Here is a 13,280-nt window from a genome sequence, read left to right on the forward strand (position 1 = left end):
TTAATCGGTTAATATCCCATCTTGTTCTATAAGGTACTTGGGGCAACTCTGCGGATAAGTGGTATAATAGAATTTTGAATATAGATGGGACAAGGAGAAAATGGTTAGAAACTAAGACAAAGCCAAGTATAAAGTTAGCACATACACTTTTGTATAACTTTTAGAATTGGGAGAAAACTATAGTATTTTCAAATGTTCCAACTTGAGAAAAAGATTCACTAAGGGTTTTTAATGACTCATACCATCCTTTGCAATTGTGCAGCATAGTGTCTTTAATGAAAATCTGTTCTTACCTTTCCACGGAAATAATCTTACATATTGCCAGTCTACTTTGCTAGTTGACTTGCTAACAGCTATTACATCAGCTTTACCAAAATGTATTCAGGTATATTCAGTATTATTAATTGTATTTGTGTGTGTGCTCAGTCATGTCCAGCTCTTTGCAACCTCATGGACTGTAGCCCACCAGGCTCCTCTGCCCGTGGGATTCTCCAGGAAAGAATACTGGAGTGGGTTGTCATTTCTTTCTCCAGGGGATCTTTAGTTACAGTGTGTGAGATCTCGTTCCCTGATCAGGGATGGAACCTGGGCCCCCTGCATTGGGAGGATGGAGACTCAGTCACTGAACCACCGGGAAGTCCCGGTAATTGCATTTTATAATGTAATGCAGGATAAAGCAAAGAGCAGAGCATTGCCATCCAGGAGACCAGAGATTTAACTTCGGTTCCGAGGCTGGATTCCTATAAGCCTCGGCAGTCACAGTCACCTACTTCTTGCTTGTGGGAAGAGAGGAGAACAGGTTGCTGGAAAGGGACTAACAAATTTAATTTGGGAGATGGAAGCACTCTATAGAGTGTTGAGGTGGTTTTTGTTTTTTTTTTTAATGAAAGGTACTTACACTCTCACTTCACACTAGTAGGATTACTTCACACTCCAGAATTGCTATGCCATGATTACAATTTGTTTACCAGGGTTACTCAGGTATTTGTATTGGTCAGAATTATACAGTTAAGATTTGTGCATTTATATACATTTTACCTAAAAAAATTAAAAATAATCAAGTGGTTAGTGGGTAAAGGTGGCAGTGAAACAAGAAAGGCACAATTTTCAAAGCTGCGTGATAGGGACATGAGGTTACTACCCAGCTCTGTTCACTTTGTCCATTTGAAGCTTTGTCCATTTGAAGCTTTCCATGTTAAAATGTTTTTGTTTAAGCAGCTTTCTGCTCTACCGTATTAGAATGTCAAAAGATAGCATTTAGAATTGATAAATCAAGAAAGCAATGTAAAGATATTCTTTAGAAATGTGGAAATAAATAAAAGGGGAAAATAATTAAAAGGCATCAAAGTGGTTGCCTATGGGGATCAGAACTGAGTGAAGAGAGGGCTGGAGTAGGAAATATCTCGATTGTGTTTTTTAAGGCTTTCAGTGTTATTTGATTTTAAACCTTATGCATATATTCCTTGGATAAAATGGTATATTCATTCTGTGGATTACTGCATTGTTTTCGAGGAACATATCCACAAGATCATATGTGGATAGTTAGTATTAATTCTAAGCACAGACCAACGCTTAGAATAAAAATTCTGTTTACTTATAATTTCAGCAGTATGCCCAGTTATTTCCATTGCCAAAGTTGGTGATTTACATTTGAATTCCTACTTCAGATGCAGAGGGCTCCAGAGTTTGATTGCATAGTTTGTCCCTGCCCTCCTGCAGTTTGTTCTTGACACCATAGTCAAGAGTGATCATTATAAAGCTTCTATTACTCTCCTGTTCAAAAGCCACTGAGTGGCTTCCCATGGCAGTTAGAATACAATTCAAACTCTTCATCATGGCCCACAGACAAGGCTGTAAGTTACATAAGTGATGGGACAGTGCCTTATCTTCCTGTCACTCTCCCTCCTCAGAGTCAGCTGGATCCGAGCTCTTGCCTGCCTCCAGGCCTTCATACTTGCCATTGCTCCTGAGACTGGCTGCTTCTCCTCATTCAGGAATTAATTCCTGAAAAAGGCCTCCCCTGACCATCTAGCTATAGTAGCTCCTTCCACCCCTTCTCCATGTAAAGCAGTGGCGCTGAGAGTGGTCCTCAGACCAGAGGCATGAGCATCATGTGGGAACATTTTGTTTTGTTTGGAAATGCATTACAGACCTGCTGAAATAAAATCTGCATTTTAACAAAATCCCTCTGGTATGCAATGTAAATTTTTCAAAAGTTCTGATCTAGAATAACCCCTCTTCTCAATTTTCCTGTTAATAGCTCATTTCTGAAGATAACCTGGTCATTTACCTGTCCATTACTTCTCCCTAAATGAAATAACTGTACAAGAATCTTCATGGTGTTCACTAATTTGTATAATTGGGGTCATACTATCTCCCACCCTCATCATTATGAAAAGATTCACTATTTCTTGGACTACTGAAGTCATGCAACTAATGAAGAATCATTCATTTATCCTTATCTTCAGGTAGTTTGTCTTCAGAACTGAAGTTTAGGTTTTATTGAGCACTTTGCTACAGACTGAAAACACTTTCTTTTTGGTATTTTGTAAAGCACTTCCATTTAGAGTGCTGACTTTAAAAAATGCACAATGTGAGAATTGCAAGTTAAGTTTTACTTGGGGCAAAGTGAGGACTGTAGCCCTGCAGACAGCATTTCAGATCAGCAGGGGAAATATACATGACCTTGGTGGGGGGGCAGTCATGCAGTCAAGCACGTATTTTCTTGCAGGTTTCTTCTAGTTGGGAGCAGCAGTTGTCACTACGAAGGATTTTAGTGTTTTTCTAGATATGAGGAGATACAAGAATTGGGCTCATGAAGTCAGCTCCTGAACACATCTGACTATCTGAAAACCTGTCCTGTGGGGTCCTGAAAACCAACAGCTGCAGCAGCACATGATTTAACCCTTGTAGAGGTAGAGGGCAGGTGCCCATTTGGAGTTGACAAGAGTTAAAGTTATCGTTAACGGTTTTTATCCAAAGTAAATGTCAGTTTACTATTTGTATCAAATTTTATTAAGTCAGAATTTAATAATTTTTTAATAAGAAAATAAGATTCTGAAAATGGAAAGTCAAATGCAAAATTTTCAGTTAAACTAAAATAAAAACTGATGGGGCAAATAAGGCATCAACTTTTTCCTTGTGAGGTAAGATTCTAGGAAAAACTTTAGTTTTGGATAGTCTACATTTAAAGATAATGTTCCAAGGATATGTCTCCTCATGCATGTCCTGGGTCAGGAAAAGTTTCATTCTATGTACTTTGAGTGAAGAAATAGGACAGCTTACATCAGTGACTTTCAACTAGGGGTGATTTTGCCCCCAGGAGACATTTGGCAATGGCTGAAGACATTTTTGGTAGGTGCAGCTGGTGGAGAGGGGGGTATAGAGGCCAGTGACCTCTAAATACCCTGTAATGCCCCCCACTGAACACCTCTCCACCACAAAGAATTATTTAGCCCAGAATGTCAGTCGTGCTGCTTCAAAGAGACCCTGGCTTAAATTGAAAGAGCCCTTCCTCAGCAAATATTAATGCTATCAGAAGAACAACACTTTGTTCAACCTTTTGGAAAAGAGACTATATAGAAACTGGCAATTTAGAGATTCAGATGGGTATGTGGGCAGGAAATGCTCAGATAGTTCTCCTTTTTTAAAAAGAAGAAAACTCAAAAATAGGGTTACTGGTTTTCTTTATTTTACAGATGGGGTCGAGGATTTGGTCTTTTGGGTTCCATTTTTGGAAAGGATGGTGTATTAAACCAGCCAAACAGTATCTTTGGACTTATATTTTATATACTACAGTTATTACTTGGTAAGTATTTATACGGCAATACATAAATAAGTTTGTTATATTTCACTTTGTCTCTGCCCTGATGTGTCTTTATAGTAAATAAAAAGCAGATGTTGATGGTAGAACCACTAGTTTGTAACACATTTTTGTGTTGTGAAAAGTTGTTCACTAAGATTTTGATGACACTCAGCCTGAACTTGGTATCTGTTGGTATTTACTCAGGGATAGGAGCATCCCAGGATGCTCAGAAAAACAAGTCCCATTCAGGGAAATTATTACTCCATACAGTTTGCCTGGGAAACCTTGTTTCCTTGTTATTTTGTATACTCTGTAGCTATTTTAAAATATTATGCACTGAGAAAACATTAATAGTAAATTATATTCATTCATAATTCCATCACCTTTATTGCCACTATTGCCATTATTCCTTACTTTTTTAACTTAAATTTATGTGAACTCTCTTATACTGTCTATCCTCTTAAGTGCCTTGCTGTTGTGGATATCAAGGCTTCAGATTTTTTAATGTTCTAAATAATACTACAGTGATTAACTTTGTTTAAAGTCCTCTTCTCATACTCCCTTTCCTCTTTGAATTATTTCTGCAAAACAAGTATCTAAATGTAGGATGAATGAGTCAACAAACATAGATTTTTGGGGGGTATGGATTTTAACAGGTAGAAACAAACTGATTTTCCCTCACTTGTCAGGTTTTCCCAAAGCTTCAACCATCCTCATTTTTTTTTCCTATAAAATTTCTAATTCAGCAGTTACATATTAATAGCCATATTAATTTTATTTTTAATTTTATAGTATTTTAATTTCCTTTTATTGCCACTTTAGTTATTGGGATCCTGATTACAGTACATTTCATTTTTGTTACAAACATTTTACTCATTCTTTATTCTTGTTTTAGAAATACTGATTTTGTGAATTTTGATTATACAGAAGGTTTTATACTTTCAGAGTTAAATCCATCCATCTTTGTCCTTGCATTTCAATTGTTAATATTTTATCCTGTTATCTGGCAGGTCTTCTTTCTAGCACCAATAGATTTATTGTAAGGCAAACTGTGCACCTAAATTTTTCTCAATAGCCCTATCAAATTCGCTCCCTTCCGTTATCTGTATATCCTGCAGAAATAAAAAAACACACACAAGGATATTCATAGCAGTACAGTTTAAAATAGCAAAAAATTAGAAGTAGCTTGTAAGGATTAAATAAATTAGGTTACAAGCATGCTAGAAAATACTATGTAGCCATTAAAGGGAAAAGTAGGTCTACAAACCCTAGAAGATCAAAACCTAGTTTAGCAATTAAAAAAAAAAAGCAAGTTGTGGTATAATAGAGGATAGGTATATGTTTATATATGTGCGGGGTTGAGACTTTCACCTTTTATTCCATTTAATTGTTCTGTTTGAATTTCTAAAGAATATAAAGTGTAAGTTCACAATAAAATAACCTAAGAAAAGCTTCTGACTCTGTTAATTTTGGGAGATGGGGTTGAACAAATTATTGTTTTGTAGTATTTGTTAATTTCATTATATACACATTTAAAATCATGTGTATTGTATGTATTTTTTGTAGTCACATTTTAGACATTCACATGCATTTTTAGTGTTTGTGTCTTCACCACTGGAGGCACATTTGAACTCCCCAAACTTGGTTTTCCAGAGCACATCAGGTTCACTCCCTTCTTAATTGTTCAAGATAGAGCCTTTTTGTTTTTGGCGGCACTGTGCAGCTTTGTGGGATCTTAGTTCCCCGACCAGGAATTGAACCCAGGCCACCACAGTGAAAGTCCTGAGTCCTAACCACCGGACCACCAGGGAAGTCCCATCCTATTAGCTCTTTAAATCTGCACAACAGTCTTAAGAGGCAGTCATGATTATTATTCCACTTTTACAGTTAAGGAAAAGAGTTGCACAGAGAGAGTAAATAACTTGCCTATATCATTTTGAAATTAACTATCTTAGACAAAAATTAAGGTGCCAGCATTCATTTCTGAAGTTTGAGATATTAGCATCAATGAGGTCAGCCAACTTTGTTTGTTAGTAAAGGGCCAGATAGGAAATCATTTAGGCTTTGCTGACTGTCACAGCTACTCAATTCTGCCACTGTAGTGTGAAAGCAGTCATGGTCATTACATACATGAATGAGTGTGGCTGGATTACGATAAATCTTTATTTACAAAAGCAGGTGACATAAGTAATCCAACGGTATCTTAGTCTGGAAAGAGCCTTGTTAAAGCATCATGGATGTCGCTGGTGGTCCAGTAGTTAAGACTCTGTACTCCCAATGCAGGGGACACAGGTTCAGTTCCTGGTCAGGGAATTAAGATCCCACATGCCGCAGTGGGGTCAAATAAATAAATTAATAAATACTCCTCTGCTTTAAAAAAAAAATTCTTTAAAAAACACATATATTAAGTGGTCTCTAGGCAAGTCGGTCCCCATGGCTAGGCAACTTCTCACGGTACTGGTAGTGTGATCTCAGCTCCGTAATTAACCTCTTCAAACCACTACCACTTATTTATTTTTATCCTGTTTCTGTGATCCTTATCCATTAGTTGTTGGGTAGGAGGCTAGGTGGTTTAATATGCTCTGCTGTCTCCTCTTGTCCTTGAAAATAAATGCACATGTTCTCAATACTGTTGGCTACAGGAAATTACAAAACCAAACGTGAAGATGTCAGATGATAGCATCAAGAGTTCAGGCAAGTGTTTGTCTTGAGAACTCAGGTTAGCACATATAACTGCCTTTTTTCTCCATCTGGTTTGACCCACATGTGGCCAACTGGCCAAATGTGGTTTTCCTTATGCCCCAGGGTGAGCCCTTTCTGAAATGTTTATCATGATTTTTTTTTTTCCCCTTCAACAGCATGTTGATGTAATCATCTCCCATTATGGGATTTTTGATAAATTTGATCTAAACACAGGAAAGCAAATTTTACTTTCCACAGGTGGGGAGCCCATCTATAGTGAAAAGGGTCTGGGATGGTCTCACCAAATGTGTCCTGCTTGGAAGAGAAGGTTGTGGTCCTCACATTACTTTTTTTTTCTCCTCTCATTACTTTATTCATTACAGGAGGTAGGGGTGTCAGTTTTACAAATCTGCTTCATTGCATAATATGATTGCAAAAGTGCATATTTTCTTTACATGCCTTAACTAAGGCTAGTTTATGAAATACTTAATATTTCATCCAGAATATTTACCAGTCAAAAATAGTGCAGCTACGGGATGGACATGTACACACTGCTTTATTTTAAGTGGATGACCAACAAAGGCCTACTGTAGAGCACGGGGAACTCTGCTCAGTGCTATGCGGCAGCCTGGGCGGGATGGGAGTTTGGGGAAGAATGTTGTTGTTGTGACTAAGTCATGTCTGACTCTTTTGCAACCCCTGGACTGTAGCCCACCAGGCTCCTCTGTCTGCAGGATTTCCTAAGCAAGAATACTGGAGTAGGTTGCCATTTCCGCTCCAGGGGATCTTCCTAATCCAGGGATCAAACCCGGGTCTCCTGCATTGGCAGGTGGATTCTTTACCACTGAGCCACCAGGGAAGCCCTTGGGAGAGAATGGATACATGTATATGTATGGCTGTGTTCCTTCACTATTCACCTGAAACTGTCACAACATCACAACATTGTTAATCGGCTATTGTTAAAACAATAACACTGCAGCTATCAAACTTAAGAAAATAGACCTGTAGGTCTTGTCCTCAAATTTCAGAGTGTTTTGTCTTAAGATGAGTGTTCCAACCCTGCAGCAAATCACAAAATGTTACCTTTGAACTCGGAAACTTGTTCTCCAGTGTCAAGGTCTGACTGAGCCAAGTGTTCCTTCCTCTTGCAGGTCTGACAGCAAGTGCAGTTGCAGCTTTAATCCTCATGACATCCTCCATCATGTCCGTAGTGGGGTCTTTGTACCTGGCCTACATCCTGTACTTTGTGCTGAAGGAATTTTGCATCATCTGCGTCATCACATATGTGCTGAACTTCATTCTTCTTATCATCAACTACAAACGACTAGTTTACTTGAACGAAGCCTGGAAACGGCAACTGCAGCCCAAGCAGGACTGACTGCCTGACGAACTCTTTAACTGACAGTCTGAAGTCCCTTTTTCCATTAAGTTTATTTTGCAGCAGTTTGGTTTTTTTTTTTTTAATTATTATTATTATTCTTCTTCACAACAGACACTTTCCCTAAGAATCTTAAACTGATTTTTAAAAATCCTGTAAATTAGAAGGGGCTCTAGCTATTTTCTGTGTCAATCTTCATTTTAAATATGGATACAAAAAAAGGATACACCGAGCCAATCAAAGACAAGCTTTAACTTTACTTTGGAGATGTTTCTGAAATGGTAAAATGTGGCCCGAGCCCCTTCCCCTCAGTTGTAAAGTCAGCAACCATTGCTAGTAATTCTCTAATGTGTATAAATTCAATTTCAGGTATAACAAATGTGATCATGACATGAAAATATTTTAGAATAGATACTGTATTCAATATTGCCATGTTTACAATATGTAATATGTTTTTTAGCCAATGGATTTAAACATGTAGGTTCAACTAGAATCCATTTATGTGATATTTGTAAATAAAGGTAGAGATATTGGATCCAGCCCTGCAGAAACTTGCTGTTCAGCTTAGTTGGAGTGTAGTGATGAGGAATAGTCAGCTCAGTGCTGACTGAAGACATACTGAAAATACTGAGTCCACACAGAGCATCTTGTAGAAAGGACTGGCAACTGTGGGTCCAGCACTGACAGCAAAAATAATAGGGTGACTGGTTCCCTTTCATCTCCTTCCTTTGAAAGGAAGAAACTAAATTTGGACATTCAAGTCAAGCTTGTACCTAGTCATAAAACTGGATCAATTAGAAACTTACAGCGTGAGTCATGTGACCAGACTTTCAAGGCCTTCAGGACACTAAAGGTGGGAAAATGGGTAGATTTCTCTGGCAAAAAGCTGGAAATAGTACTATGGCATTTCATAGTCTCTTACAACAGGTGAATTTTCATGCAGGTAATTTTCCTTCACATTAGTGCCAGTCAACCAAACAGTATTGGCTTGGAAAACCATCAGTATAAGCCCCAGTCACTCCAGAGTAGGATTACTCTTGGGTAGCTCCATAGTGTTTCTCCTGTTTCTTTCTTCACTAACCGGACATCTAGTTTAATTGTTTTAGGGTCAGATATTACATTTGTAAACTTTAGGGCTGACATGCTGCTCAACTGGCTTAACTGGGAGTAGTACTAAAGGGAGAAGTATCTCAAGGTGGAACATAGTACTCTTTCTAATAACTACCACAATGCAGAGTCTTTGAAAGCGATTTGAATAAACCCAAATGAAACAGTGACAGTACATTTCTCTGGTTAACATCTTCTATCAGAATGTTCAAAGTGCCTTCTGTCTTAAATCTCAAACCAAATATTTTGTGTGTTGAACTTGGGCAGAAGTGTCCTTCCTTCCTTTCTCAGCATGAAGTAGGAAACTTGCAATCTATAGAAAGGTTCTGTGTGATCTTTTCATTTCTTAGGTTGAGAAGGAGTAGCCATGTTTTTGCTTCCAATTCTGTTCATGATTATGTTAAGAAGAAACCGGTAACTATTGAGTGTTCTGCCTTTTGTAAGGAGGGGACAGGCTCTGCTCTGTAAACCGTAACATGTAGAGTCATCAACTGTCCAGCAGTTTCCAACCAACTGTCATAATTGATGCAGTGTATTTTTCTAGCCCAAGGCAGGTATCAAATTGCATTGTAATGTACTTTTAACCAGTTTAAAAGTTTTGTAAAAGATAGCTTAGTTCTGATTTCATCCAGGCTTATGTTTTTTCCCATGAATGTGAATATTTCAATGTTTTATTATGTATGTATTGTTCTTGTTTCTCTAAAGAACTCTAGAAAGTGTTGATTAGATGTCTGGTATTTATGGAGAAATGAGTTCTCTGGAGAACTGCACAATGAGCTCGTCTGGCAGCAGAGCTTCCCCTCTACCCAGCAGATCAGCAGTTCACTGCTTCTCTTTTCTCCACTAGTCTGGAGACGGCTTCACCGTGATGACATCGTGGTATATATATATATAAACTCTGGTCGTGCTAAACAAATTCCTTGTGTCCCCATTTAAAATTGTTCTTTGCCCTCCTCTGTATCGGTCAGCGGAGTAGAGTTAAAGCTTGTCTTGATGTTGCGTTCTTGCGAATGCCTGCAATTCTTTCGTGAGAAAACATCAGAGTGTTCAATCAGACCCTTCAAGTTTTTCCTTTGCTTTTCTAAGCCCTGGGGACACCACTGTTTCAGTTGTAGAAAAATTGTTGCCACATTCCTACGACCCCAGAATTCATGTCCTTCTCACTGAGTGATGAACATGTGCTGCCTAAAATACCACGTGGTGATGCCCATCTCTCTCTAAGCAAAGGACCCCCACCCTGGTATGTGTGATTTGGTATTTTTCCCTGGGAAGAATTTAGGCTTCCCTCTACATCCTCAATTCTACCCTAGAAGAAGGGGAAAACCCCCTGTTATAAAAGTCTGAGGGTTATTAAGATTATTTCAGACTGAATATTTAAACACTGCAACTTTATTAGCTACCAGTGTTGAAGAACAGGTTGGGGAAAATGTGAATTTCTACTTCTCAGTTTTCAAAATGATTTGTAACAGATGAAGCCTCTTATTTATTTGACAGTCCTATCATTTGAAGAAATAAGAGAAGTCATGGTTACAGGATAAATTTTAGGAAAGCTCGGTGGTTTGAAGGGTTTCATTTGATTTTTTTTTTTTTTTCATTGCAGCTAGTTGCTATCAGTTGAGGGCCAACTTCTGGTGAAGTGTCAGGTTTAACTAGCTGTGTGCCCTGGGTGTATGTAGCCCCTCCTTAAATCCATGACTTTTAAAGATGTTGATAGCATTGACTATGTTCATTCAAAGAGACAAAGATCTCTCATTTGATACAAGAGATATTTGGACCTCCTACGTAGAATACAGGACCAAGACTACAATGAAATTAAAACTGAGTTGGCTTTAGTTTTCTTAGACTTCATTTAAGACTATCAGCAGAAGTACAAAGTTGTCTTCAGCAAAGCTTGACACCAATAACTGCTGACAGATCTTACCCTGAACATCAGTACTGGACAACTGCCAACAAGAAACCCACTCTCATTTTTGGTAACCTATTTGGGAAAGAATACCTAATATTCAGTCTTTGTCCTCGTGTATTTTTGTGTATTTTTTCCCCAGTGGGCAAGTACTGGTGAAACACTGCTATTTATATATTTTAGGCAGCACTTATGAGTCCTAATTTGTGAGAACTACCCTTCAATAAATCAAAGGTATGGGGGTGGGAGTCCAGGTGACTTGGTTAAACTTTTTTTTTTACATATTAGCCCAGAAAAGGTAAAATGTTTTGTTATAAAACTGTATTAAGCATGGCCTAAGTATTAGGTGTATGATCTGTATAGTATGTTCCATCAAAAAATATTTATTACTAGTGCTTTAAGCTCCAGAGTAAACATTCATTTTAAATGGAGTTCACTGGGCAGATTTCCCCTTTAATATAGATAGATATATTCTTTATCAGAGATTTAGGACACAGTTTTGCTAACTGGTAAAAACAAATGTAAATATGTAAGAATGTTTATTTGTTGCACATAACTTTTTTGGTATAAAATAAATGTAGAAGTTACCTGTGGAAGTTGTGCTGCCCTCATTCTTATACTGCAGTGTTACATTTCAAAAAAGCAGCAGAAATGAATTCAGTCTTAGAAATGATTTTAAGTTTTGGTCACACCCTGAGGTCAGGACCTTAGTTCCCCAACCAGGGATCGAACCCATGCCCCTTGCACTGGAAGACAGAGTCTTAACCACTGGACCATCAGAAGTCCCTATAACTGATCCTTACAATTAATACCACAGCCTCATTTCTACAGGTATAGAGTTGACTCTTTTTCTTTTAAATTATATGTAACTTATAGAAGACAGAAGCAGAATTCTTAGAGATTCTAGTTCTTGGAATTCCTGTGGGTTTATGATTTATGTGGTTGTCAAGAATTAATGAAGATGTTACTGCTTACAGTTCTGTGAGCACATAGACTGTATTAATCAGATGTTTTTTCACTGCTTTACTATAGCTCACCTTGAATACTCCCCTCTTACAATCTCCTAAAAAGTTAATATCTGCGAGAAAGATAATTTCATTGGAAATGCAGTTAGCCATATTTTACTGAATAGAACAAATGTGTCCTTTGTTAGGACCTTAGGACTTGAGAAAAGAATCTTACCCCTAATTTGTAAAACATTTAAGTGTGTCATTTTTCTTTTTTTTTTAATGTTTGTCAGGTAAAGAATTTTATATATTATTCCTTGACATTAAACTGGAACATAAAACTTGATTACTTCAAGGAACTTAGAGGTTTTAGTGGTAACAAAATAAATATACAGCCCCTAAAACTCCTAACTTATTATTTGGGTGGACGACACTCTCATTTCTTCTTGAAGCTTGGAAAGGAAGGTTAAAAAAGGGCATGTGTTGAGACATGAAATCCCCTACAAGTGGATCAAACTCTGTATTAAGAACTACATTGATTTATGGTCTTCAATTTGATTGGACAGTATTTTTCCAAAGCTTTCAGCTTTAAATCAGGGTTGATGAACACTGACATTTTACAAATAACGTACCTTACTTAATGGAGCCTGCGGAAGAGGGGCAGGAGGACAGATTCCTAAGGAAAGACCGTCCTAGGGGTCAGAGCAGGGGGCGGCACCAGGTACGGAAGTCTGCCTGTCTGCAGCCCGTGCATTCAGAGGCCACATCTCTACCTTCACTGGAGTCGGCTGTGATGGTCCAGTGGGCTTCTACACCCGTCTGTCCCTTTCAGTCCAGACAGAATGATGGCTGCGGTTGGAAGAACGTCCCAGAAGCACTGGTAACCTCTGAGCTCCCTTCCAGTTCCGACACAGCTCCATTCTTACCTCCCTTCTGCATCTCCGTCAGCTTAGCTCCGGTTCACAGACCCTGTGCCGCCTTCTTCCAGCATGATGCTACTTTCTGTGAATTTGCTGAAACTTCAGCCCTTCTGGGGAGTTCCTAGCAGCTGTTTTCTACTGTCACCCACTCAAGTCAAGGCTGCCCACAAGTGCAGGCGGCAGGGCTGGTTTGGTAGCAACACAGTTTGTAAGCCGCGACTCTGAATGGGGCGTGAGTGCTGAAGCAGAGGTTTCCCAAGACTCTGTTAAGGCTACAAAGATGGAGAAGCACTATACAGTCAGCAAAAACAACACCGGGAGCTGACTGTGGCTCAGATCAGGAACTCCTTATTGCTCACTTCAGACTTAAACTGAAAAAAGTGGGGAAAACCACTAGACCATTCAGGTGTGACCTAAATCAAATCCCTTATGATTATACAGTGGAAGTGACAAATAGATTTAAGGGACTAGATCTGATAGAGTGCCTGATGAACTATGGACAGAGGTTCATGACACTGTACAGGAGACAGGGATCAAG

The 13,280-nt window shown here is 38.5% G+C and overlaps 1 protein-coding gene across 1 annotated transcript in view; it reads left to right on the forward strand.

Moving 5' to 3' along the window:
- The window catches only part of VKORC1L1 (vitamin K epoxide reductase complex subunit 1 like 1), a 56,233-nt gene extending 44,762 nt beyond the window's left edge, over positions 1–11,471 (forward strand). Inside the window, exons 2-3 of the mRNA XM_061153348.1 lie at positions 3,699–3,808; positions 7,639–11,471. Of these exons, the coding sequence (XP_061009331.1) occupies positions 3,699–3,808; positions 7,639–7,865 (337 nt within the window). The 3' untranslated portion in view covers positions 7,866–11,471. The remainder of the gene's footprint in view (positions 1–3,698; positions 3,809–7,638) is intronic.
- The last annotated feature ends 1,809 nt before the right edge of the window (positions 11,472–13,280 follow it).

The sequence above is a fragment of the Dama dama genome, chromosome 10 (genome assembly GCF_033118175.1).
Source record: "Dama dama isolate Ldn47 chromosome 10, ASM3311817v1, whole genome shotgun sequence".
Classification (NCBI taxonomy): Eukaryota; Metazoa; Chordata; class Mammalia; order Artiodactyla; family Cervidae; genus Dama; species Dama dama.